Here is a 26,071-nt window from a genome sequence, read left to right on the forward strand (position 1 = left end):
CGAATGCACTATTCCAGGTCGCTAACAATCATAAATGCAGTATCGGGAATTAAACATTAGCTTAGTAAAGAGTTTTTCATTGGCGAATTCCTTTTTCGTAAAACATCGTGCACCTTTGCTTCTATTCGTACAAATTAGGAGGATGAACAAAAGAACAAATTACATATGGGCTGTGGTGGTGCTATTGGTTTTCCAAATTATTCAGACGCCTGCAGAATATAATGGAGAGGCGTGTTGTTGATGAATTCGAATCGGATCGATTTCATTTATGCTAGATATAGTTATCACAAAAAATTAATTTTCACCTCGATGTTATTTTTCACGTTATACTGAATGGCGATGACTTAATATTCACCTCGATGTTTTTTCCCACGTTGTACTTCATTAACTCTCGTAAGCGATCCACGGCCCTCGGAGTATACTTCAAATTCATGAATGAATATTCCTTACTGTTTGGAGTGACGTCGAAGTTGGTGAATTCCTCACCATGGTATTCTATAACAGATGTTGTACAAAAGTTTCGTTGATTCAGGAGTCATTCTTTCTCAAGTTTTAATCCTTAGACATATTCACCATGGTCATACGATAACTACAAGCCATAAGAAAATCAGTGTCATACCAGATGGTGGGTATTGTTTCGACCGAGCGTTGGGATCATTCCGGAATCCGACGTTGTGGAGAGGGAACCAAATCACGATTGGAAATTCAGGTTTCTCTGTGTCTTCAAACACGTAATATTCTTCCGCGGGGCTTCTTTTTAATTTTTCGATGTCGATTTCTGGGAAATTCATCTTATTGTCGTGCATTTGTTTCTTCATTTGTTTCAGACCCTGCGCAAAGGAAAAAATCGTATCAGCTGTCCAATACATACCACTATGACTAGCGCAATGGCGCAATATTTGACCGTAATACGGCCCATTTTTTAATTAATCATGCAACATTAGGATACTGGATATTCCGCTTCGGCCTCATGCGAATATGTGGATTACAAGAAAATGCCGAGCCTTACTCTCTACATTAGTGGTTCTTAACCTCTTATCCTTCTCCGCCTCTTTTCAGTAATTATCATGTTCTAGCGCCCCTCTATTTTAAGGGTTGTACTAAAGACGATGTATCGGTCTTGTCGGGTGTGGAGTGTGGAGTGACTGATGGACGTATTTCGCGCTTGATGACTACCCGACGAATAAAGATCTAGTAGTTTCATCCATATTGCATAGCCTACTTATTCCTGGTTCCGCTCCGGGTTCAGCTCGGTAAAATACCGGAATACCGCACTCAGCTCGGACCTACCTTAGGGTTGCCATACGTCCGGAATTTCACTGTTCAAACTTGTGTCCGGGAGGAATTTCTAAAATATGCCAAATGTCCGGAATTTTGAAGACTTGACGTAGGCTCGTAATTTTTTCGTAAATCAGCATAAAAACAGAATTCTTTGGGAATATTTATGCTGATGCGTGATATATTTCTTCGCGCTGCGCGCGATTTACTATCACATTTATTGATTTTGATATGCAATAAAATATAAATATAAACAACCTTCATTTACTGGAATAAGCCTAATTGTAATCGCAATTATAGGAGAACGGTATATTCTTAGATATCGATTTTGGCTGTTTAAATGCTTCATTCAAAGAGAGTGGTTCCAAACGGGAGGGGGGTCGTTTGCCTTTATTCTGGGGTTTGCGAATATGTTGAACGTAATCAGCTTCCAAATTAGCCCGTGAGTAAGTCTGAGCAAAGGTGATGACTTCTTTTAGTAATCAGCTCGTCAAATTTTGATCTAGGCCACGAAACATTTTCAAATTGGAGATGGAGTCGCGACCATAAAAGGTTGCAAACCACTGGATGTGGGGTGTTTATAAAGCTCCGTGGTGCGCATCGGCATAAGGCTGATAAACAATCTTATCGGTAGGACATGAACATGACTTAACGATGTGCAATTACGCTCCCTGTATTTTCGAACTCATCATCCTCCACCAGCTCTACCGCTAACTCTGATCATGTGGGCGGAGAGTAGTATCTATATAGTAATATATGGAACGACCAATATTATTGACAGTATTCATTCAAATAATTGAACGACCAGATGTATATAGAAACTAAATTCATACAGCAAGCATCCCCCCCAACCCAGAAGTTGCATCGATTACCCTATAATGTAGGCTCAAAATCATTGTTCATTTAGGCGGGAGGAAGCTGAAAACATGTGCTCTCGGTCCCGATTATAAAACATACACAGCCACATACTCCTGAACCGGATCGTGACCACCTCTGGTCTATGAGCAAAGCTTTGCTAGTGTGACGTCATAACTCATTTTGAAATCCACTAGTGGGCGCTGAAGAGTGTCCGGAATTCGGGTGGCTGAAATATGGTAACCCTAACCTACCTTATCTGGTGTGATGAAACTGTGTTAGCAAATTTTACATCTCATAGTGTCACAGCACCCGATGGGTTCTACCGCCCCATTTAATATATCAGTCTCCCCCGTGGGGGAGGAGAGGGCGCTGGCGGCTAGGTCAAGAACCACCGCTCTACATTGTTCCTATTGATGATAACAAATATATTTATACTCTTAACATACGACCGGTCAAGATGAAATCATGGTTACATTGCCTGATATTTCAATCAATCTATGTGACAGAGTATATGTGAAATTGACGAGTTATCAACTCAAATATATGATTGTACAGTAAGACAATATTGCGCACCCGCGTGTACATCTTCATTCATATATACCAGCGGTGTTCCACGAAACACTATTTGTTTCGTGAGCCAAGCTCAAAGGTTCTGCGGAGGTCAAAACACGAGGTCAACTCATGCGTATGATTTGTGATGATACGCCGTCTTAGCCATCATTGGTTGCAGACAATTATAGGCCCCCTAAAAAATTGAGGTCCCCCGAACCATTGCAGATTAATTTCGGGCACACCACAGTATTTTACACCCCGCGGACCGTGGTCGACTTAATGTTTGTTGGTTTTGATTTCAGTGTTGTAACGTATCGTAACTGGATGTAGCCTGTTTTTCAAGGGTTTTCAGACCTGCTACCTGTCTCTATATCTAATTTTGCATTTACAACAAAAATCAATTTAAAACAAACATGTTTAAAACAAGGCCCTAATTTAAAACAATTGTTTTAAAACACCGTTTGTTTTAATCGATATTGCGAATATTGGTTGTAAAAGACCAAGATGGTGCACGAATTGGTTCGCATGTACAACAATTTCACGTTGGTATTATTGCGTCACGTCAGATTCGCAATACAGAAAACTACGCACCTTACGCTATTTTTGACCATGATACATAAAAGTAACAGGTGATAAGCGCCTAATTTTCTTATCATAAACAACAGCAACAACAACAATCTGGTGAGATTTTCTAACTAGGTTACTCCAGGTTACAGACAAATTCCTCATTATCATATGGAGGGTAAATTTCAACTACGTCCAACAAAAATATGATCCAGAATACATGAAGTAACTATTCATCGCAACCGAATACGGAAGAGAAATAATGTTTGCCACAGTGTGCGGCTGGTAGGACATACTTTCTAATTGGGCTATGAAGCCCACCTGTTAAAACGTCAACTTGATTCGATACATGCAGAAAACAAAAATCAAGATTCCTGTCTAGACATGGGAATGTAAGCATCTTTTCAGCCTTGATGGTTGTCCAAGAGCTGATATAGTCTAATTGAGCTTGGACATGATCTCTGATGTAGTATGAGGGGTAATGGTATACCCCAGTCTCACATTAAGCTTAAGCATTTTCATCCATCACTTCGAACTGTGCTTTCTTTCTAATAATTGCTGTTATGTGTAGCAGTGTTGGGATCAAGTCACTACCTTCGAGTCACGAGTCATTTCGAGTCATTGCGCATTTTGACTCGAGTCAAGTCAAGTCAATCAATTTTCCAAGGTGACTCGTGTCAAGTCAGGTCAAGTCAAGTCAAGTCAAGTCAAGTCAAGTCAAGTCAAGTCAAGTCAAGTCAAGTCAAGTCAAGTCAAGTCAAGTCAAGTCAAGTCAAGTCAAGTCAAGTCAAGTCAAGTCAAGTCAAGTCAAGTCACGAGTCAAGTCACAAGTCAAGTCAATATGCCTTTTCGACGCATGATGCATGATTACGTCATTGCGTTTTGCTAGCTGTCTGAAATACGCATTGAGTGGTCACTGATTCTGAACCGATGAACGAGTATAGATATAAATATATACGGAAGAAGGAGCTGTATCGCTCACATATGGTAGACCTGCTAAACTACGTAAGTAATTGCATAGCCTCAGTGTATAGCTACCAGCCAAAATTGAGAAGAGAGAAACGAATTGATAAGATGCAATACATTACTCATTTACAAATTGATATGATAGAATTCGAGCCTGTGCCAATGGCGGAGGACTATATAAACTATATTCGAATCAAATTTCAATAAACCAAGAGATTTGGTTAAGGTATTAACAGAGATCAGCATTTTTCTAATAGTAGTTTACGTCAATGTAAGCTGTAACCTTCGATCACTTCGATTGCGGTCAATTTAGTTGTGAGAAACAATGGAGGCTCGATAAAATGCACGATCATTGAATGGTTGGTCGTTCTCACGGGTTACACCAGCGTTTCGCGAACGATCCGACCATATGCAACATACAGTGACTTTTATCGACACCGATTACTTGATGACTTGAAATTGACTCGTGAATTTTGCTCCGAGTCACGAGTCAATCCACATTTCTGATACGCCGAGTCAAGTCAAGTCAAGTCATTTTTGCAAAGTGACTCGAGTCAAGTCAAGTCATACGAAAAAGGTGACTCGAGTCAGACTCGAGTCAAGTCATGACTCGAGTCATCCCAACACTGATGTGTAGTTTATTTTTGACTACTTCAGGGGTCGTCTCAAACATACACCCGAGGTCCGCATCAGGTCCACAAGACGATTTCATCAGGCCCTCGATGCAATTCTAAGTGGAGTTTAGGAATTCAAAAAAAATACTCGCAATACGTAAAGACAGCAAATGTTACGTATGTCCACAGGCCGTGTCATAGCCATCGAACAGCGGTGATCCAGTTTCTCTGTGGTCCCCATTACCAACAGGTCAGTGACATTGACACAAAATTCCGAGAATGCAAAGCAGTGCGTATCGACTTGAGGCTCACGTGGTTTCCGGCCTCCAGAGAAATTCGAATCGCGATTAAATAATAATGAACCTAATTCCAACATCCGTGTATTCGGTGAAATCTCTCACAACGCAAATGCAGGGTTAACGCCAGATTACCACTGAAACAATGGAAGCATAGATACATCCCAACTTATAACGTCGTTATAGCCATTGTCTTCAAATGTACTTAGCCGGTCATTCAACGTATTTTGCCAATTCCGTTGTTGCTAGAACAGACTGATCCGAAAGTAATGTAATATATAGACTCGATAAAGAAGTATTCAGGTAACATAGTAGGGCATGGGTTTAAAGGAAACATTTTGGAATCATTTGCCTGGTCCGGCCCGCAGACGATCTAAATATTTGAATCTGGTCGAGGCGCAAGCTGAGTTTCACATCCCTGGTCTACGTCCTTATATCTACACTTGGATAGATCACGTCGGAAAATAAGTATTTCTTACTCTGAAGAATGAGTCAGAATTTGGGTTCTTGGATTGTACTTCACAATCAATAACAATAATGACATCGACATTTCTTTCAGGCCTGGCAACGTGTATAGCTGGAATGTCGCATCCCAATCCCGAATCAGCCACCAGTATCTCTTCTTCGTCAACGGAGGATTTTGCTGCAATCCGATTGGAACAATCTAAAAGGTAATGAATGACAAGTCACTGCCGACCACAACTACTTCTTTAATAGCTCGTGCATGGTAAGTATTTAAAGATCAGGAAACTGTCATTGAAACCAGTGTCACGTTGTTGTATCCGATAAACTAGAATAAGTAGGGTTACATTTAAAATCAAAATCAATTTAAAACAAACATGTTTAAAACAAGGACCTAATTTAATACGAGTTTATCACTGTTTTCATTTTAATTTTTTTAAAACCATGACGTCACGAATATTTAATTGTGACGTCATAGGGGATCGACATTGACGATTGAAAATATCGGGTAAAAGTAGGTCCTTTGACGAAATATATGTACTATTGCTGTTGAACCGACTATTCTGAGGGTTGTAAGTAGGGATGGTGTGAACCTCTGAAAGGTTCGGGTTCGTGTGAACGCGAACCTTTTTGAAAGGTTCTGTGTGAACACGAACGTGAACCTCGTGACGTCATATTGCTAATTCCATCCCTATCTTTCAATGAAGTGATGGCCTATATTAATATACACGATACCTAGCGAAGACTCGGGTCACATAATGTCACATTGCTGAAGTACATATTGGCGTTTTAAACGTCGCTAAATGTATCAACCGCGGTTATGAAGGCATATAATAATCTCATAAACCAATACATTCCGTCGCTTTGCCAACAATTTCGACGACGACTTACCAGGGAATATATGCTTACGCCTTAACGGTCTGTGACTGACCGGACAATGTGTTCGGAGTCTGAGTATTGCTACATTGATATTGAGCAGAGTGTAAAACGGGTTTCTATACTCGCTACCGATACCATAAACAACAAGTTATATAGCAGTAGCCGGCACGGATTTGGTTTTAATGATACAGTAAGAATATGAAGTCAAGATTGACCCCGTACGCCCGCTCGATTGTTTACATCAGAAAACGATATAATATCATTGATTAGTTGGATAAGCATCATTCGCTGACTACGTATATCGCTCGTGATGTTGTGTGATTGCGGGTCAAGCTCACAGCAGGGAGTCACTAAATATTCACAAACGGAGAGCTGGATATTTCGAGAAATTGTTTGCAACAAGAAAGCAAGTAAAACTTTTAATGTTGTCAAGGTGCATGCTCCTTTAGTGTTGATTTTTTATGCTGCCAGCGCCATGCATAGAGTGACCCGCAGTTGAAATGCAATATATTTTAACCAAAGATCTTATAGTGAAGTCCTAATTACAATTTACCAAAAAGGTTCACAGTGCAGAACCTACCAAGGTTCTGTTGTGAACGCGAACCTCTAAATTTCCGAGGTTCACACACAGAACGCGAACGTGAACCTCGCGTTCACACCATCCCTAGTTGTAACCATCCCATATCGATATACGTCGGCTATATCGGGTGGTAATTGTCCATGGGCTCATACAACATGTTATTGTAAAGTATTTACACGGTTATGGCATAATTTTTCCACTTAAAAAAACACAATTTTTTAAGGCCTTATTTTAAAAACAATGTTTTTTATAACATGTTTTAAACAACGTGTTTTAAAACACCGTTTGTTTTAAATGCAACCCTAAGAATAAGAGGAATCGATTGATTTCATCTTGTCACTGACGACCGGAACGAATGTTAATTTCTGAGCCATAGCTAAACGCAAGAGTAGACCGAGTGACAGAATTTTGTTTATTCTATTAAGGTCCGCTGGCTTCTCCTTGTGAAGTAAGGGTATCACCTACTGATCCTGGTCGTTAATCTGTTTTTGATGATTCCTTATATATAATGACAGTGGTTAAGTCTTCTCAAATTTCTGGATACTACTGATGTTAACCGGCATAGCTTATAAGGATTATCACATGCGGATACACCCATCACTAGGGCCGGGCACAATGATTCGAGTACTCGAATCTGAATCGAGTATTAATTTTAAAGATTCGAGCCCAGTAGTAAAATACGATTTTTTAGAGTACTGAAATTATGCGTTCGTCGAGACTGAAAGGTACTATATTAAAGAGAATTGTAGTTTTGACACTATTTTCCACTTTAGAAGCCTTGAAACCTTGATTGGCCGGAGAGCAGCATATGAAACATAGTACAAAGCTACGAAATCGGTATGTTCGAAAAAATACCAAAGTATCTTTGATGTGACGGATGACAGGCATTATATTATTTGTAGTGGCATAAAATGGACGTATTTGAACGTTGACATATTACATCTTATTATAACGTCACAATGAGTGATACTCGAATACTCGACTCGACTCGAAGCTTCATACGTGATTCTGAATCGAATCACTCATGTACTCGATTTTGCCCAGCCCTAGATCACCGATCACTCTAAACTTCATAAATGCGCACTGCTGACATGGTCTCCACGCACAGAAAATATGTACTCTGCACAAAAAAATTCAACCTGAATTGAAAGTAATATAAACGCATATTAATTAATTTTGTGATATTTTACACGTGAGTCAGTGAATTACTGGTGCCTAGCCTACTACCTAGCCGTCCCACACAATTATGCGATTCACATAGGTATTTCCTCAGCTAATCAAGGTAATTATGCCAATATACATAGTGAAGTCATCTGGTGGCTAAGTCGTCTTGGGATGCCTTAATGAGACTGCTTGTCGAAGGGTTGCAAATGAAATCTGGTTTACATGGACGTATATGGGTTTAGTTAGAGAGTGATGCAGCAGTTCTGGAATGAATTCGGGGATTATACTAGTTGCAACAAACAGCAATACTTTGACCTAGTACTAGATTGACCAAGTACACCACGCCTATTTATCCGGCTACTGAGTTAGGCGCGTTAATCGTTAAGTTATATCGTTGTTTTATAAAGGCTATCTGCGCAATAATTGGTGACCCTGAACAAATAAGACTACGTGCTTACTGGTAAAAAATCAGGATCATATACTGATTAGTAATGCTCCACTTTTTCCTCAGTTGAAATACGACACAAGCTTGCGAAACCTTTTATAAATGTTGGTATAGCTGGCAGCTAGGATTCGTTTTCAAGTCCCGACACTGCTCAAATCATCTTCAATTGACTCAGAGGATCGGAATTGAGCTCAAGGTGACTAGAGAGCAAGGCATGGCATAGTGCGGAACGGCATTTCGGTATGGAATGGGGAAATGTGCAAGTATGGGATGGTATGGAAAGTTGTAAGTATGGTATGGGATGTTTTTTCTATACTTCGATACTTTGACAGTTTTGCCGGAAACATGACAATGATCCAACTTTTGCTATGTCAAATCGATTGTCAAAGTTTGATCTGTCAAATCGTTGACAGACAGGTGTATGTTCATATGCCAAATTGCGATTCAGACTATCCCATCCTGGTCAACATCTATTTAAATACAGAAACGATATGCAACGATATGATATATATGAGAATTAGGGCCTACTCCAATCTGTTTATCATGACATTAGGAATGATATTCGATCGCTGTCGCGTTCAGCGTACAATTCGCTTATTGTAGCTTTCACTCCGTAAACTACAATTGTAGGGTTGACTTTGGACTCGGAACCTTGTGACTTGGTTACAACCCTCAATGAGGTACAAGAGCTATTCGATCACTGAAGTGACCAAACTGTGCAGTGTGCAGTTGTTAGCAAACATACATGAATTGGAACTTCCAATGAATGAAGGAACTACTATGATCGGACAATTGAAGTGTTGCATTCAGTAGGACTACTTCGAAAATGGATATATTGAAATTATGAGAGCAAATATGACACCAAAATTTAAAAAAGAACAACCAAATGAAAACTATTATATGCTTACGACGAAAGCTCTTGATGTGAGTTTGTAATGAACATATCACGTCCAGCCTATTGTCATTTCTATCCAGCATCTCATATTGAAGTTACTTAATGGTTATGTCACAAAAGAAAATGGATTTCGTCGGAAGGTTTAAATTCCTTCAGTGGGACAGATTCGGAAAAAAAAATTCAAATGACTGTTTACTAATTTGCTAAGACTGCTCCAAATCCGAAATGTTTGTTTGTTTGACCTTGCTATCTCCAACATTTCATTTTTCCACAAACCCCAACAAAACATCTCCAAACAGCAATATGTTTGCATCAGCAGGTTATTGGCAATTTGACAATTAAAATGAATTTGCACAGTCGGATATTTCGTCTCAGATGATCATTTCAATCATGAGAGTCCTAAAGTTTTAAATACTACGAAGCAAAACAGGTCCATGCTTTTCCTAATTAAAAAATTATATAAAAATTTGGTTGTCAAGCATTTTACAAATTACTTCACGCACCTCCTGAAAATGCTCCACGGACTCCCGGTTGAGAACCACTGTTTTGAATGTTGACTATCACTTTAAGAACATATCAACCCATATTTTACTTGGTTGGCAGTTAATTTGTTTCGTGGTCGTTAATTTTAGGTTAAAATTTGCCAATTACATTACCATCTTTTAAAATGGGTTATTTCAATGAAATTCATTAATCTCCATCGAATCCGTGTCAGAGCCTATCTGTTCTTCGTTAACTGGCGATGTCTATATGCAAACTCTTCTGGTTTTGGTTTTGTTTTGGGGGATTCATGGTGTTTGTCGACTACTATGGTCATTTACATCAGGCCGAATTTCTTCTTATTTTCCGTAACTGCCGACTTATAGCACGGCCTACCTCTAGGCTTTTGTAAGACACCGCTGACGCAGATGGGGTGGCGAGGAGGAGCCTAGGTAAACCTCCAACACTTAGGTAACGGAATTCATAAGCCGACCTCGGTCGGACTCGAACCCGCACCCATTGGTGTTGCAGCCGCGGATTATACCACTGCTCTATCTCGCCACCCACACGCAAACTCTATACCATGGGCGCTTGTCAACACGTAAACGGGTGGAAAAAGCATCCCTGCGCCTTCAGAAATGCCTTGAACACGATTTCTCGTCATGTCGGAGTGACGCAATTTGCCAACGCAAACACTATTATTTAAAAAAATTGCTTAAATTTCAATTTGGAAAAAATCGGCAACTATACCGATGGGAATTGAATCTAATTTGATGTGCATCGTTTTTTAGACAACCTGGCGATTTAATCGCGTAGCAAGTAAAATTTTGAATTTTTTTTTTTTTTAACAGCCCTAATGTATATATAAAGGAGTTTTCGGTCAGAATAAGGGCAGTCCTTTTCGGCAAAGTTTTTCTCGCTGTCATTCGTTCTGGCATACTTTTTGGAGTCGCATGTTACATGGCCTAACACTTCATATGTCTTTGTGCGTCGTGGCGCGGTAATAGCCGACGCCAAAATGCCCATTTCTATAAATCATGTGATCTTTTTTGGAGGAAAGAGCACCCAATAATGAAGATATTTTTGAAAAAGTTGCATAAACGTTGAAACAACTACGATATAATTTAGGTTTAGTGAGGGATTTGGGGTGTGAGGTGCGGCAGTTACGGTTCTGATTACATATCATCACTTGTCCGAGAAGTTACCTAACCAAGACATAGCTTTATGTTAAGGTGGTAAGAACTTTATTGCACCATGAACTATTACATTTTATAGATGCAACATAACCTGGTGCAATGATATAAATAAAAGGGTGATTTGAGAGAAGGGAGTAAAAAAAAGTGGTAAATTTAAGTGCTATGAAAGCAAAACCATTTGAGTAAGTAGATATCACCTTCTTGAATATCACGGAAAGTTGAAGGATAGCATTACTTATGACCTCTAGTTCTTAGGATGCCGATAAAGATATGTTGAACTTGTTAATTAGTAGTTGAGGCGACAGACTTTGGGAACCACCGACCTAGAAGATGTGATGGACATTGCAAAAGATTATTTATTGATGATCGATATGTAGCCAGTACTAATCCCAATATAGATATGAAGATTTGGGCTGTCAAGTAATTATAGTAAACTGATTTTGTTGAAACTTTTTCTCATATTGATTGTCACTGGGTAATTCCGTATAAAATCAATCATTCGGTGGTCATCCAACCATGAAGTTCTATTACTTTTACATTAGATGCTTGCGATTGTGCATGTCATAAAACAGCTTAGCCAGAACAAATCGGCTAAAGATAGAATAAAAGAAGTTATTGAACCTGACAATAAAATGAGGTCAGGGGTCAGAACCAGGCTTCGAATTGTCAAAAACAAGTGATACACAGCGTCAAATTCAAATATTGCTCGCGCAACTCTGTCTAGATAAAAATTGCGAATGCTAGTTTCAAGAGGAACTAAGCATTACACAAATCGACCACTTCTGCCAACAATACACATTAGGGTTATGGCCAGAGGTGGTCAGTAACGAAGTACTTCTACTTTTTCGAAGTACTCAAGTAGTTTTCCTCTACTTCTGGTACTTACTCAGGTAGATCTTTTTTTCGCTACTTCTACTTCATAATATTTGTGCTCTACTTACTGACTTTGCGCTATTTTCAGTTTGTCAAGTAGAAGTAGTTTAATCCCCTAATAAGAAAGATAGCCTAGGAATTTAGGGCTGTTTTCACGTAGTACCAGCATTTAATTTTCGTAAAAGTCATGTAATACCCAGAATTTTCGTTGCGCTTGGCGCACAGTAGATATCGAGTGACGACTATGTTTCAGTAGGGGTTTCAGCTTTTCCGTGGCCACTTACTGATATCTCACAGATATCTCATGGCCAGCCACATCAAAATCCGTGCCCACTTGGTGGCCACGGGAATGCTGAACGCCCATCTCCTATGTTTTAACGAAAGTATATCGCTGATATAATTTAGATACCGGGTTGCGTGGTTCCATTCACACCGCATTGTCGCCTATATATCAAATATTTTATCACAGTAAGTATGGCCCCCATAACGTTTGAAACTACCGTTTCGCAATCTAGCAATTACCTATCATACCTAGCAGCCCATGACGTGTCCTAATCTAGAAAAGTGGACTTTGACTTTTTTATTGTTAGACCTGTTTTAGCAGACCACCGTTGAAACTTTCTGGACAAAAGACATGAAATATATTTTTCGCTTTTGTATATTTCTTTTATTCACGAGCATTATACGTTCAGTTCTGCGTCAGCGATGTCTTACAAAAAGCCTAGAGGTGGGCCGTGCTATAAGTCGGCAGTTACGGAAAATAAGAAGAATATCGGCCTGGTGTAAATGACCATAGTAGTCGACACACACCATGAATACCCCAAAACAAACAAACAAACGTTGAGTTCTAAATATAGTTTCAGTTCTTTTGTCTGGAGAACATACATGATGAAGTATGAAAGCAAATATATTTTCCGAAAATAAAACCATACACTATGTGGCATTTTATGATCTGCACTATTTTTAATTAACGTATACTAATCGCGCAAAGGGTTAAAGTCGTATCCGACACAATTTCTCCGTATTGCTCTTCGACTGAACTAAGGGTATTACAATATGGGGGAGGGCGCCATTCCATGATATTCTTTAAAATCGGGTGTTCGAGTAAACAAAGGATTATTATCGCATTACCATATCAATACTATCATTTACAACCAATGATGTGGACGACTGCTTATTTTGTCAAAGATTTACACCTCCTGGGATGTATTAATATGAATCAAGCTCTCTACACCTTCCGCATAGCGGTATTTGCAGCTATTGACGGCCCATGCGAACGAATTACGATCGTTTTCACAACTACTTACTTACATATCAGCTGAAGCGTTCTGTAGCTCTGTACACAATAGTTATATCGCATATTGGTGTGATATAAAACAGTCAAGTTATGCCAGGTAGTGGCGGGGCGCAGAAGCGCTCCGCAGATTCAGAACTTCCTGGGCCTTCCTCGAAGGAGGTAGCGACGGGGAATTCTACAAGATTTGGTATTGATGAGTCAGTGATTATAAAAGGTGTAATAAAGCGCATTCGGCAATACAATCCGTTGACTATAAATAAATCGTTATACGCAGTTCTAGGCGGTAATTACAAGGATGTGAAAGTCCTTCCCTCTGGAGATATATGTGTAAAATGTGCGAATAGTGACCAAGTTTCGAAGTTACTGTCATGCACCGATCTCGGATCGAGCACAAATCCGATAGAGGTGCGAACGGAATTATACAATACCAGACCAGTAGAAGTGAAGGGAGTTATTACAAACGTGCCACTAGAAATGTCGGATGAGGAGATATTGCATTCGTTGACAAACCAACATGTTACGTTCGCGCGTAGATTCTCCTATCGCGCTGATGGAGAAACTATACCCGGTAAATCAGTGCTTTTGTGCTTCGCGTCGACAATCTTGCCAGCCGTGGTTAAGATTGGATTCTTACGATTTAGGCCTCGCGTATACAATCAACCGCCCACTAGGTGCTATAATTGCAATCGCTTCGGTCATAAATCGAAGCATTGTCGAAGCGCGCAGCGTTGCTCTAAATGCGGAAACCGCCACACCCATGACAAGTGTGACAGTAGTGTTCTCCACTGCGTTAATTGCGGCAATTCTCACTCTGCTCGATACACTGGTTGCCCAAGGTATCAACAGGAAATTAGGATCCAGAAAATAATGGCGAACACCAAGGTAGACTATTGGACTGCGCGGAATACGTTGCAAAACGAAGCTAGTGATCCGATAGTGCCACCTCTCAGTGAATTCCCACCATTGCCGAAACCGAACGCTACCTTGTTTAGAATTGCGGACATTTCTACAGAAGTGTCGAATAAAAACGCCCTACCAGGCCTACCAGATGAAAACCAGTATCGCCAAAGAGTATCTCAGCAACAAAGCTCAATAGTACAGAAGACGGGGGATCATATCACTATCCCAATTTCCGGTTTCTTTAATTTCATTGCCGAAGTCATGAAAAACACGCTAACAAGCTTTATAGAAAAAAAACGAATCGACATTGAAGCAATCATAGAAAAATCAGCGGGGGAAAATCTTGGTATCTCGGTGACAATGAATAATCACGCATTCAATCGGAGTAACGGCAACCAAGTTAACCAACTCAATGCCATGATGACGACTCCTCAAGTCGATATTGGAGGTGCGATCGATCTGACCTGTAGTGGAGGAAATAAGATGGATAATTTAGAGTGTATGGAATCGCAAAACAGTCAACAAACGAGCGAGCCAACAATCGAGGATACCACGAATGTGACTGAGGGTGGGGGTCCACTCCTCGCGAAAGACGTACAAGATGTCATAAAAAAGTCGGGTAGGGACAAAGGACGTTCTTCACAATGATGCAATGGAATTGCCGCGGCATATATAGAAAGATCAATGAGCTGAAACATTTTTTAGAAGAATTAGCGGAAGAGCCGCAGATAATAGCATTACAAGAGTCACACTTGGTGTCCCGTTACAAGCCGAAAATCCGGGGATATAAGCTCATTCGAAAAGACCGAGACATATATGGGGGTGGGGTCTGCTTATTTATCAAGGAAAGGGTACAGTACGAGGAAATTGAACTGACCGGATTGGACCCGATAGAAGCACAGCTTATCAAGGTTGAAGGGCTCAACATCATGAACATTTACGCTCCACCAAATCGATCACTTTCTAAGGCCACTCTAGAAGCATGCATGAACTCTCTGTCTTCGAAATCAATTATTGTAGGCGATTTTAATGCGCATCATCCATTATGGGGTAGCAGCAGCACAAACAGATATGGGCGGAACCTTTACGAAGTGATCGACAGCAATGATTTTGTGATTACCAACGTCACGGCAGGCACTCGCATCAACATCGCGTCGGATTTTGGTGCCACATCTCTGTTAGACTTATGCATTGTATCAAAAGACATCGCCCTCAGAATAGAAACCACGGTCACAGACCACTTACTTGGAAGCGATCACTTTGTCATATTTAACGCGATCAATATCCCAATCGCTATACCAGAAAATCACTTTCGGTCTTGGTCATTCCACAAAGCAGATTGGAATAGGTATAGGCGAATCGCTGAACACAAATTATTGTCTGGACTTCAAAAGGGTGATAATACCATTGAACAGGCTGCCCAAGCAATCATACAAGCGGCAAGAACATGCATTCCTGTATCAAAACCCAACAGAAAGAGCTGTGTTCCTTGGTGGAACGAATCGTGCTCCAGAGCAGTTCGTCGCAAACGAGCGGCGTTTTTGAAAATGAAGCTATCCTTTCATATCGATTCAGTGGTCGCGTTCAAGAAGCAACGCGCAGAAACAAGAAAAACAATTCAAGCTGCCAAAAAATCACACTAGGAAAATTTCTGCCTATCACTGAATAGCAATTCGAAATTAACAAAGGTTTGGCGAACAGTGCGATCAATGACGGGAACCCGTACATGGAACGTCATAAATAGTATCAAGTCCCAAGGCATTAAATTAACAGACAACGCTGATAAAGCAAACGCGCTTGCGGGACAATTTGCGTCGGTCAGTAGCGACCAAAATCTTGATTCACAGTTCAAGGTCAGACGGCAAGAGTTCAAAAACGAATGCATCGTACCAATTATGGAGGCAAGAAATCCAGCAGGCGACGGTATTAATGAGCCTTTCACCATGAATGAGCTGGAAAGGGCATTAAGTCGAGGGAAAAGTACATCTCCAGGACCCGATGAAGTTTGTTATCAGATGATAAGAAATCTTAACCAACGTAGTCGAAATTATCTGCTGTCAATCTTCAATAGATATTGGAAAGATGGGCATTGCCCGGATCACTGGCGGCACGCGATAATCATTCCATTGCTAAAAGAGGGCAAAGTCACGTCCGACCCAGCGTCATATCGACCCATATCGTTAACGAACACCACGTGCAAAGTAATGGAGAGAATGATAGCGAATCGTCTGAATTGGTGTCTGGAGAACAAAGGTCTGATTACTCCCGTGCAAAGTGGTTTCCGGGCTCGAAGATCGACAGCAGACTGCATAATGGCTCTCCATGATGAAATATACAAAGGAATCTGGAACAAACGCTCAACAATAGCAGTATTTCTTGATTTTCAGAAAGCATATGACTTGGTATGGCGAGAAGGTGTGATCTATAAGCTTCACAAGCTTGGAATATCTGGAAACATCTTGAAATGGATATATTCATTTATCAGCAATCGCACGTTCCAAGTACGCGTAGGACAGAGTCTATCCGATACCTACATTCTAGAAAATGGCACCCCCCAGGGTAGTGTGTTAAGTCCGACTTTATTTAGCGTAATGATAAATGATCTCCCCACAGCAGTCAACAGCACAATGAATCTGTTTGCGGACGATGCATGTATATGGGAAACAGGACTCAACATTACAGCATCGGCGAAAAATATCCAAAAATCTTTGGATGCAGTGCTCAAGTGGACAACGAAATGGGGACTTCGTGTCAATGTGAACAAATCAGCTGCAGTCATATTCTCCAAGCGTAGGAAACTACCGCAAGTGACCCTTCAGATAGGAGGTTCACGACTCTCAATAACTAAACAACATAAATATCTTGGAATCATTTTTGATTCGCGCCTATCTTACCGACTCCACAAAGATGCAGTCGTGGACAAATGTATTAAAAGATTGAACATTTTGAGGTTATTAAGCGGGACATCATGGGGTGCGAGCAAGCCTTGCCTTCTAGCTGTATATAGAGCACTAATTAGATCCGTCATTGAGTATGGCTGTGAAGCGTATTTATTTTCGCCACTCTACATCATACAAGCAATACAGAAAGTTCAAAACACAGCTCTGAGAATATGTTGTGGAGCTATGATGAGCACGCCAGTCTACGCCCTGCAGCATTCCTGCGGTGAACCACCAATTCACATAAGACAGCTTCAAGCGTGTTATAACTATCGCAGTATTATTCTGGCAACTCCAAACCACCCCTGCATATCATTAACTCGAGGATCCTGGCACGAATTTTTTCCCGACTCGCCTCAGTTTATAACGTTTCATATGAAAACCAGATCCGCTTCTATTCAAAATATTATTTTACAGACTAGGAAACCGAGTACATGGCCGCCCTGGGTGAATCAACAGCTTGTTGTTGATTTTAAATTGACGCTGATCACCTCCGGGGCACACCATCCTGAATATATACGTCAGGAATGCGAACGTTACATAGCGACGCGTTATCGCACTTATACGAAAGTATACACCGACGGTTCGAAAACAAATACGCGCGGTGGTGCAGCATTTTGGGTCGAAGAATTTCAATATTCTCATTGGGCCTCACGTGACGCCAATCAATCAATATTTTCCTCGGAATTATACGCAATTATGTTAAGTCTAAATTGGGCGAGCAGCGCATGTATTCCGTCCAAACAGTTGGCGATATTCTCCGACAGTAAGAGCGCACTGATGTCAATCAAAAACACTGGCAATTCGAATAGTTTAATTGAAACTATTATTTTACTTTGCAGAGACTTGGCAACAAATGGAGTACAAGTGACGTTTACTTGGATTCCCGCTCACACAGGAATACGTGGCAATGAAAGGGCGGATAAACTCGCAAAACTGGCCGCTAGCACACCTGGACCCAATGATGAGAACGGAACGATTCTGTCACTTCCCGAAATGAAGTCATACACCAATGGATTATGTGCTGAGAAGTGGATGTCGGAATTAAATGGCATCGATCGAGACTCTGCGTACCTTCGTATGCACGCACCGTTCTCATTCATTCCCCGCCCACGAAATTTGTCGCGGAGGGAATCAGCAATTATATTGCGACTTCAAACTGGACACTGTAAATTGAACTCGCACCTCCAACGCATGGGTTGTCACGACAGTGGTCTCTGCGAAACGTGCAGCGTACCAGAAACTGTCGAACATTTTCTACTGACGTGTCCTCGATACGATCACCAGAGACAATATTTAAAAAACGTAGCCGAACGTAGCAGTGTGAGCTTTACGTTGGAATGCCTGTTAACTGATCCGCACATGGTTAATGCGATCGTAGAATTTGCTGTTTTGTGTAGGCATATCTGATTTAACTATAGCTCCCTCAGGCCTGGTGCACAAGACCCTAGTAGTCGAGCACCATAAAACCCCTTATACATACATACAACTACTTACTTACTTGAGTAGATTTGAAGTCACTAAATTCTACTTCTACTTCAAGCAGTTTGAGGTTGCTTATGAAAGAAGTACTTCTACTCGTAGTTGAGTAGATTTTTTTCGTCGCTACTTCTACTTCAACTTGAGTAGCTTTCTTGACTACTTTGACCGCCTCTGGTTATGACTAGAAAAAAATTCAAAATTTTGTGTGTCCTGTAGTCACAAACGATGAGCTTTTGTGTTCTGATTTCAAAATTAACAAAAGTTAAGACTGGTTAAACAAAAACCTTCAGCACAAAAATTTTCCTGTTTTCACGGTATGAAGGATAGGCTTTTTTTGTAGATACAGACGATATAATATATATACCGACAGATTTGAATTTAACTGACATAATTCCAATTGCGAAGATTTAAAATAGTATTTTGGCAAATTGTGATTGTCCAGATTGAATTAATCCGATCGTTTTCTAGCTTACAGTACAAATTAAATAATTCTTAAATAATTTCTAATTTCGATTTGAGATGTAGACTGTATATGTCGTATAATTTCAATTTGTCTGAAACAAATCGAACTGGTCGTTCGAAAAGGCGAAAGTAGAACAACTCAACATATTTGCAGCGGTCTAGAAAACCGATTAGAGGAATATGATGAAAATTTGAACATGTCATATCATATGTGAGTCAGCATCTGTTGATACTGGGCGGCGGAATGGCGTTGTTGTGAAAATGAAAATTGCAATGATGAGCAAGGGTTTTCATAAACCACAATACATTGGTTGCCAACGTGATATTATCGATTCTTACAGCACATATCAGAGTTATTCAATCCAACATCCTCAACAAATCCAACGCTCAGCTACAAATTTGGAGATGATATGGTAAAACATTACGAAAACAATCATCAACAACAATCATGCTTATTCATCGCAAATGCGTGTCAGGAAGCCTGGTATTCTAACCAGATGTCTATAGATGGAAAATACTGGAGCCCGACCGATTTTGGTTCGCTGATAATATCGGGACGATATCACTCTTTGACAGAATTATCGGTATCGGCCATTGAAGCTGAAAATTATCGGCAATTTTCGTGACGTCACAATATGGCGGTAGGAAGTCGGAAAACTATAATCTTTGACCGCTAGACTGAGAATATTGATATATTATGTCACATAGCTTACACTTAACGGGTGTCCAGATGTAGCCTTTCTAGTTTATTTCATGTTCAAGTATAACAATGGCTGTAAAGATGATCAAATATATGCTCTGGAGCTTTGACAATGTGCTTTTGTATATATCGAACTTCTTTTGAATATCGGCTGAATGTATTGGGGTTTTCGGTCAAGGTGTGAGATATCGGTATCGGTAAATGAAAGTAACCAATTTTAATATGTGCAGAAATTTAATGATCGATCACTGTTTACGGTATCGTATTCTACATGGGTACATGCATTTTCACGGTTATTCGACAAATGATAACTAAAAATCGCGGAAATGTAGGAGGATGGCAAAAATAGGAAAAGGTAGGTTTTCCAGAATTTTCATCATAAAGCAGGGCGGTGCTCCTTTCAGTTGACAGTGACCTTTCACACCTATTCTAGGCGGTGAAATGAGCAGAGTCACAGTCTAGAGCAGTCTTAAAATAAAATGCCACACAGCTCGCTGGATATTCATACACTATACTCCATAATGAGCCGACGTTACAGCTATTTTCCGTTCTCACCAGCTATATTTCGACTTTCCACGTCCTCCCCGTTCATCATAAACTTTTCTACATCACCCGGCACTTTGTATAAAGGATTACCCAGAACGCCTTGCCTTAAGAACTTGCCACCAATGTTGCCTCCTCCGCCTAGGATGGATTCCTCTGCGATTTCTCTCTGTTCGTTCAATGATATTGTAGGATCATCCTGTAATTCTATCGCCGCAATCTTTTGGTACTCTGTAACAAATGAAAGCTACGGTGTGTTAACCCTAAACTATTTTAGTGATATATATTATTATACTCATACTATGTGCTGTGCAACTGTGCATACAGCAATAGGTGCATATAATAATATGTGCAATGTGTAATATAGCGTTACTTACCACCATTGTTGACATTTTGCACCACGGGCCGTGATATGTTATAGAGCAGTGCTCTTCAACCTTTTTCGTCGTGGTACACCCTTTTAACATTTACTCAATACTGGTACACCCCTGGCAACATAATGCATCGATTCCATCGTAAGCCTAATTTAGGGGTGTTCAACCTTATGTTATACACGGCCGCATTTCGATTACATATATAGTATACGGCTGGATTCTAGCGGAGAATCATCTTTGCCCATCGGGACGACAAATACTCATATAAAATTGTCAATCGAGAACTCCCCGCGACGGCGATCTCTATGGTATTCTGTGCCATCACTGAGTACTTGAGATATAGTTTGTGTATAAAATAGGGATGGTGTGAACGTGAGGTTCACGTTCGCGTTCTGTGTGTGAACCTCAGTAATTTAGAGGTTCACGTTCACAAACGAACCTTGGTAGGTTCTGCACTGTGAACCTTTTTCATATATTACAATTTCCACGTCATTATAATATCCTAGGTTGCATTTCAACTGCGGGCCACTCTATTCATGGCGCTGGTAGCATAAAAAAATCAGCACTAACGAACATGCATCTTGATAATCTCAAAAATTGTACTTGATTTGATACAAAAGTTTGCTCGAAATATCCAGTTTTCGTTTGTGAATATTTATTGACTCTCTGCTGTGACATTGACCCGCAATCACACAACATCAAGAGCGAAATACGCAACATGTGGGTGGTCAGCGAATGATGCTTATTCAACCAATCAATGAAATCTATATCGTTGTCTGATGTAAAGAAATCTAGCAGGCGTACGGGGTCAATCTTGATTACATAATATGTTTATTGTATCATAAAAACCAAAACCGTGCGATTGGGGTGTCGCTACTGCTGTATAACTTGGTAATGCGGTAATATCGGTAGCAAGTATAGAAACCCGTTTTACACTCTGCTCAATTCAACGTAGCAATACTCAGACATCGAATACATTTTCCGGTCTGGCCTAGCCCGTTAACGCGTAAGCTTATATTTCCTTGCAATGTAAGTCCTCGTCGAAATTGGTGGCAAAGCGACGAAAGATATTGATTTTATGGGAATATTATATTATATTTGATTGCCCAATATTTGTTACATTTGGTGACGAATAAAACGTCAGTGGGCTATGTACTTCAGCTTTGTGGCATTATGTGGCCCGAGTCGTCGTTAGGTATCATGTGCATTCATATAGGCTATCACTTCACTGAAATGTAGGGTTGGAATTAGCAATATGACGTCACGTGACGTCATGAGGTTCACGTTCGCGTTCACACAGAACCTTTCTAAAAGGTTCGCGTTCACACGAACCCGAACCTTTCAGAGGTTCACACCATCCCTAGTATAAAAGCTTCCAGTGGTAGAAGCAGTACGTCCCGCAGGCTTACTGTATATGTACCAAAATCGCGATTATAAATGTTAACAAAAATTATTGGGAGTCAGATTCTAGTCGCGTGCAGCGTGTAACTTTTCTCAACCTCGACAATAAATTTTATCGATAATATTGGTAGTTTCACATATTACTGTCAAATATTTATCCATTCTCTGCATAGGTGATCAGATTGGCTGGTAAAGCTGATGGAGGGGATGTCTTCTTAAATTTTGCGCACAAAATTAATGATCATGTTATATCTTGACCTTCAATCAGGATCGTCGGTATAGCCAAAATATACCATAAATCGTCCAAACGTACCAGGAAAACCTTCATTCGTGACCCGCACACTATTCCAACATGGTATTTGTCATGAGGCGCATCATTTTCCTATGCGGATTCCATATGTACATTGGGACTCAGATTGCAAGGACACTATTTGAAAACGAAAATCTAAGTTGACCTGAATCGCACTGATCGTGTAGAAAATTTTCGGTTCGAATTACCATCGGTCAAAGATTTTGGAGCCAATTCAATAATTACAATTGTATACTTACGGTCGCCAACACACGCTAATTTTTAAAGTGTCGTCAGCCGCATGGTTGTTGTTTTACGGCTGCATGCGGCTACGTCCGCAGGCTGATCACCCCTGCGGCCTAATCGAAATAAGGCTGCAACGTATAGGAAATGCTAACTAATTTGGGCTCGAGGTTACCGGCCCACCACCGAACACAGTGGTTCTCAAACTCGATTCCCGAGACCTCCCGGCTACGACCCTGCAATTATGTGCACTGCGCTACATTTATAGGCATATCGCAGGAAATACCAATTCAAAATGTCTGAGCTATGGTTGCGGTTCCCTCGATATAATCACTATAATCCAGGGTTTCTTAAAGTATGCGTAGGGTTAAAATTTAGGTCGCGAAGAGGGCTCTGTTTTACTATGTATGTAATATTTGTTGAATTTATTGTAACAAAAACATTCATCGCTGATCGCGCGATTTCAAGTGTATAATTTATCCACATCCGCGGTCACTGTGTTGGATACTGCATGTAGCCAATAATCGAGATACGTAGAAAACTCGTTTCTTCGATATGGCTTGATCATGAAAATGTGCCGACCTTTGTAAAGTTGGTTTGAATTCATGATAAGATATGTCCGACATTGGTTTCTGTAGAGTAGGGCGTGCACCGTCGGATACCGTTGGAATCCTTTAGTGTACGGGTGTGCAACGAACGGTTGCGGGATTATGATACAGAGGTATTTCGAAGCCAACCCCTTCCGCGCTGCGACACGTTAAGTCTAGAAGTTTTGGCCGACATGAACTGGATAAAGTGCGGCTCCAAAAAAGATCGGCGACGATAAAACTTGGCCAAAATTGACCGCCGCTGGTTGGGCTAAACCATAAATATTGATATGTCCGGTCGTCGAAATGGTCGGTACCAAATAATCCAGTCCTTGTAATCTTAGTGCACAACAAATGCGACCCCATGAGAGGAAAACACCAATTTTTAATCGCGTGTATCAGACATGCTCCATAAAGCTGCGTTGCGCACAACTGTTGTCTTAGCGTTCTCTATGTCATACATGCCTGTAAAAACATAACATACTAATATTGTAAATATATTATTTTTGATTTTTGAGGCTTGGGTCGCGAGATGTCACTAAAATTACGATTGGGGTCGCGGTCTGTAAAGTTTAAGAGCGACTGTTCTAGACGGATATCGCATGCTAAAAACATGGTAACTCTACTCTACCCTGTTCTACTTGAAAATGAACCAGTAGGTTCATTACCAACATCCAAAGGATGAGGAGGATCATTGGCTTATGACATCTCAAAAGGAATGTAATTTACCATGCAGATGCGTAGGCTACAGTTCATATGAATATTGTACGGTATTGGACATCCGGTTGACATGTTCTGAAGCATAAACGACGTATTTGCAGTGACAACTAGTCATCCGTCTATTGTATTGCGGATCTGGTACACCCCAGCACACCCCATCCGAGTGGTACACCCATTCTAAATTATGGTACTCCCCAGCGTGTACGATACACCCGGTTGAAGAGCCCTGCTATAGAGTGCCTTAGATGAAGTTTTTTACTAGAAATCACTTATTCCGAACCTGTGTTCGATAAGGACAATAGCTTTATTAATATGAAATGGATTATTGTGTGAAGCAGGATTCTACAAGAGGTTAGCGATAGTAGTCGAATATTTGGCACTGTAAGAGATAAGGTTTTACTGTTTTCAGGGCTGTACTAACTCGAGTCATGACTCGACTCAAGTCCGACTCGAGTCACTATTTTTTGCTGACTCGACTTGACTGCAGTCATTTTTTTCAAAAACGAAACGTGACTCAACTCGGCTTGTCTCAATTTGTTTATTGACTTGTACTCGAGTCGTTGCACATGACGCGGTTAAGTCATACTCGAGACTCAAACGACCAAGACAGGCTTTGTATTTCAACTTCAAGAATAGTAAAGTTGGTACATTATTTGTGTTTCGTCTATCAGTAATTTTACGAAATATGGACGGAATAGTTCAGGGCGCGAAAAATTACTATATTATGAATGCGAGGCATTTTATATCACCCGATCATAGTTGAAAAAGTCGGTCAAGCAACACTCGAATTCAAAACTGAACAGGGAACTCAATGACTTGGAATCGGACTCGAGTCACTACACTATGGCTCGATGTCGGCCCTCGGCTCGATGACTTGAACTCGGACTTGACTCGGTGGTGAACTGAAAATAACCCAACTTTACTTGAGTCAATACTATATGAAAGTGAGATTGACTGCTGACTCCTAACCTTGTGACTTGGTTACAACCCTGTCTGTTTCTGGAATTTTAACTCCAGAATACAGTCACACGAATACGACGAGTCTGCTCGACGGGTGAAAAACAGATGTTTTGTCAATCCGTAGTGCCAAGTTTGAAGGCGAGACAAGACGCGTTGTTTTTTTATTAGCGATAATGCTGCTGATAATAAATCAGTTACTCAATCATGAACTTAAATCATAATTTCAGAGAATCGGTATTATAGATCACTGCTTTTCCACCGGGTGTGTCGTACATCCATGGGTGTGCCATAATTGTTGAATGGTGTATCACTCGGATAAGGTGTACTGGGCGTATCAGATCCGCATTAAAATGGACCGACGACCCTCTATATCGCAATAAACACGCAATTTGTTGCTTCATAACAGGTTGACCGGATATGGAATAATGTTCATATCAACTGTACGCAACAGTAGCCAGATAGCGCAGTGGTATTATCCGCGGCTGCAACACCAATAGGTTACGGGTTCGAGTCCGACCGAGGTCGACTTCAGAGTTCCTATACCTATGTGTTGGAGGTTTATCTAGCCTCCTCCTCGCCACCTCATCCACGTCAGCGGTGTCTTACAGAACGCCTAGAAGTCAGCAGTTACGGAATAGAAATAAAGAATATCGGCCTTGTGTAAATGACCATAGTAGTCGACAAACACCATGAATACCTCAAAACAAGCAAACAAGCATACTGTACTCAACTTGTAAATAACCGTACTTTTGTGATGTCACAAGCAAATGTTTGTCATCATTTAACCCCTGACTTATTGGTTCCTTTTGTAGTACAATACGGTAGAGTTAACATGTGTTCAGCTTGCGATATATGTCTCTAATGATTCTCGAAGAAACGATATCTCAGATAATTTGAATTGCTACTTCCTGCTAGATGCTTATAAATAGAGCAGGGCACATAATTTAAAGGGCGTAGCTAGGCGGTCTCATAGGTCGAGTTTCAGAACCACTGTATTAGATGGTGCTCCGGTAACGCCGAGCCCTGATTGGTATTTAGCATTTCCTCTATACGTTGCAGCCTTACTCATCCT

General features: G+C 40.6%; 2 protein-coding genes across 3 annotated transcripts in view; one reads left to right on the plus strand and one right to left on the minus strand.

The window, feature by feature from the left end:
- Positions 1 to 319: 319 nt before the first annotated feature.
- LOC145440009 (cytosolic phospholipase A2-like) overlaps positions 320 to 26,071 on the minus strand; it is a 31,361-nt gene continuing 5,609 nt past the window's right edge. The window contains exons 4-7 of the mRNA XM_080317672.1: positions 20,438 to 20,656; positions 5,608 to 5,792; positions 620 to 830; positions 320 to 495 (exon numbers count right to left, since the gene is read on the minus strand). Of these exons, the coding sequence (XP_080173798.1) occupies positions 320 to 495; positions 620 to 830; positions 5,608 to 5,792; positions 20,438 to 20,656 (791 nt within the window). The remainder of the gene's footprint in view (positions 496 to 619; positions 831 to 5,607; positions 5,793 to 20,437; positions 20,657 to 26,071) is intronic.
- Positions 13,423 to 18,426, plus strand: LOC145439502 (uncharacterized). Of its 2 annotated transcripts, none has more exons than XM_080316977.1 (2): positions 13,423 to 13,804; positions 14,254 to 18,426. In XM_080316977.1, the coding sequence occupies exon 2, from the start codon at positions 14,944 to 14,946 to the stop codon at positions 15,940 to 15,942; it is 999 nt and encodes a 332-aa protein (XP_080173103.1). In that variant the 5' UTR covers positions 13,423 to 13,804; positions 14,254 to 14,943; the 3' UTR covers positions 15,943 to 18,426. Both variants share the same exon structure in this region, with proteins under 2 accessions (XP_080173103.1, XP_080173104.1).

The sequence above is a fragment of the Botryllus schlosseri genome, chromosome 5 (assembly GCF_051294905.1).
Source record: "Botryllus schlosseri isolate E-star chromosome 5, Bs_hap1, whole genome shotgun sequence".
Taxonomy (NCBI): domain Eukaryota; kingdom Metazoa; phylum Chordata; class Ascidiacea; order Stolidobranchia; family Styelidae; genus Botryllus; species Botryllus schlosseri.

What these genes read in the sequence shown, in the direction of transcription:
- LOC145439502 (XM_080316977.1), top strand. Translation starts at nt 14,944, where the DNA reads ATGATGCAATGGAATTGCCGCGGCATATATAGAAAGATCAATGAGCTG.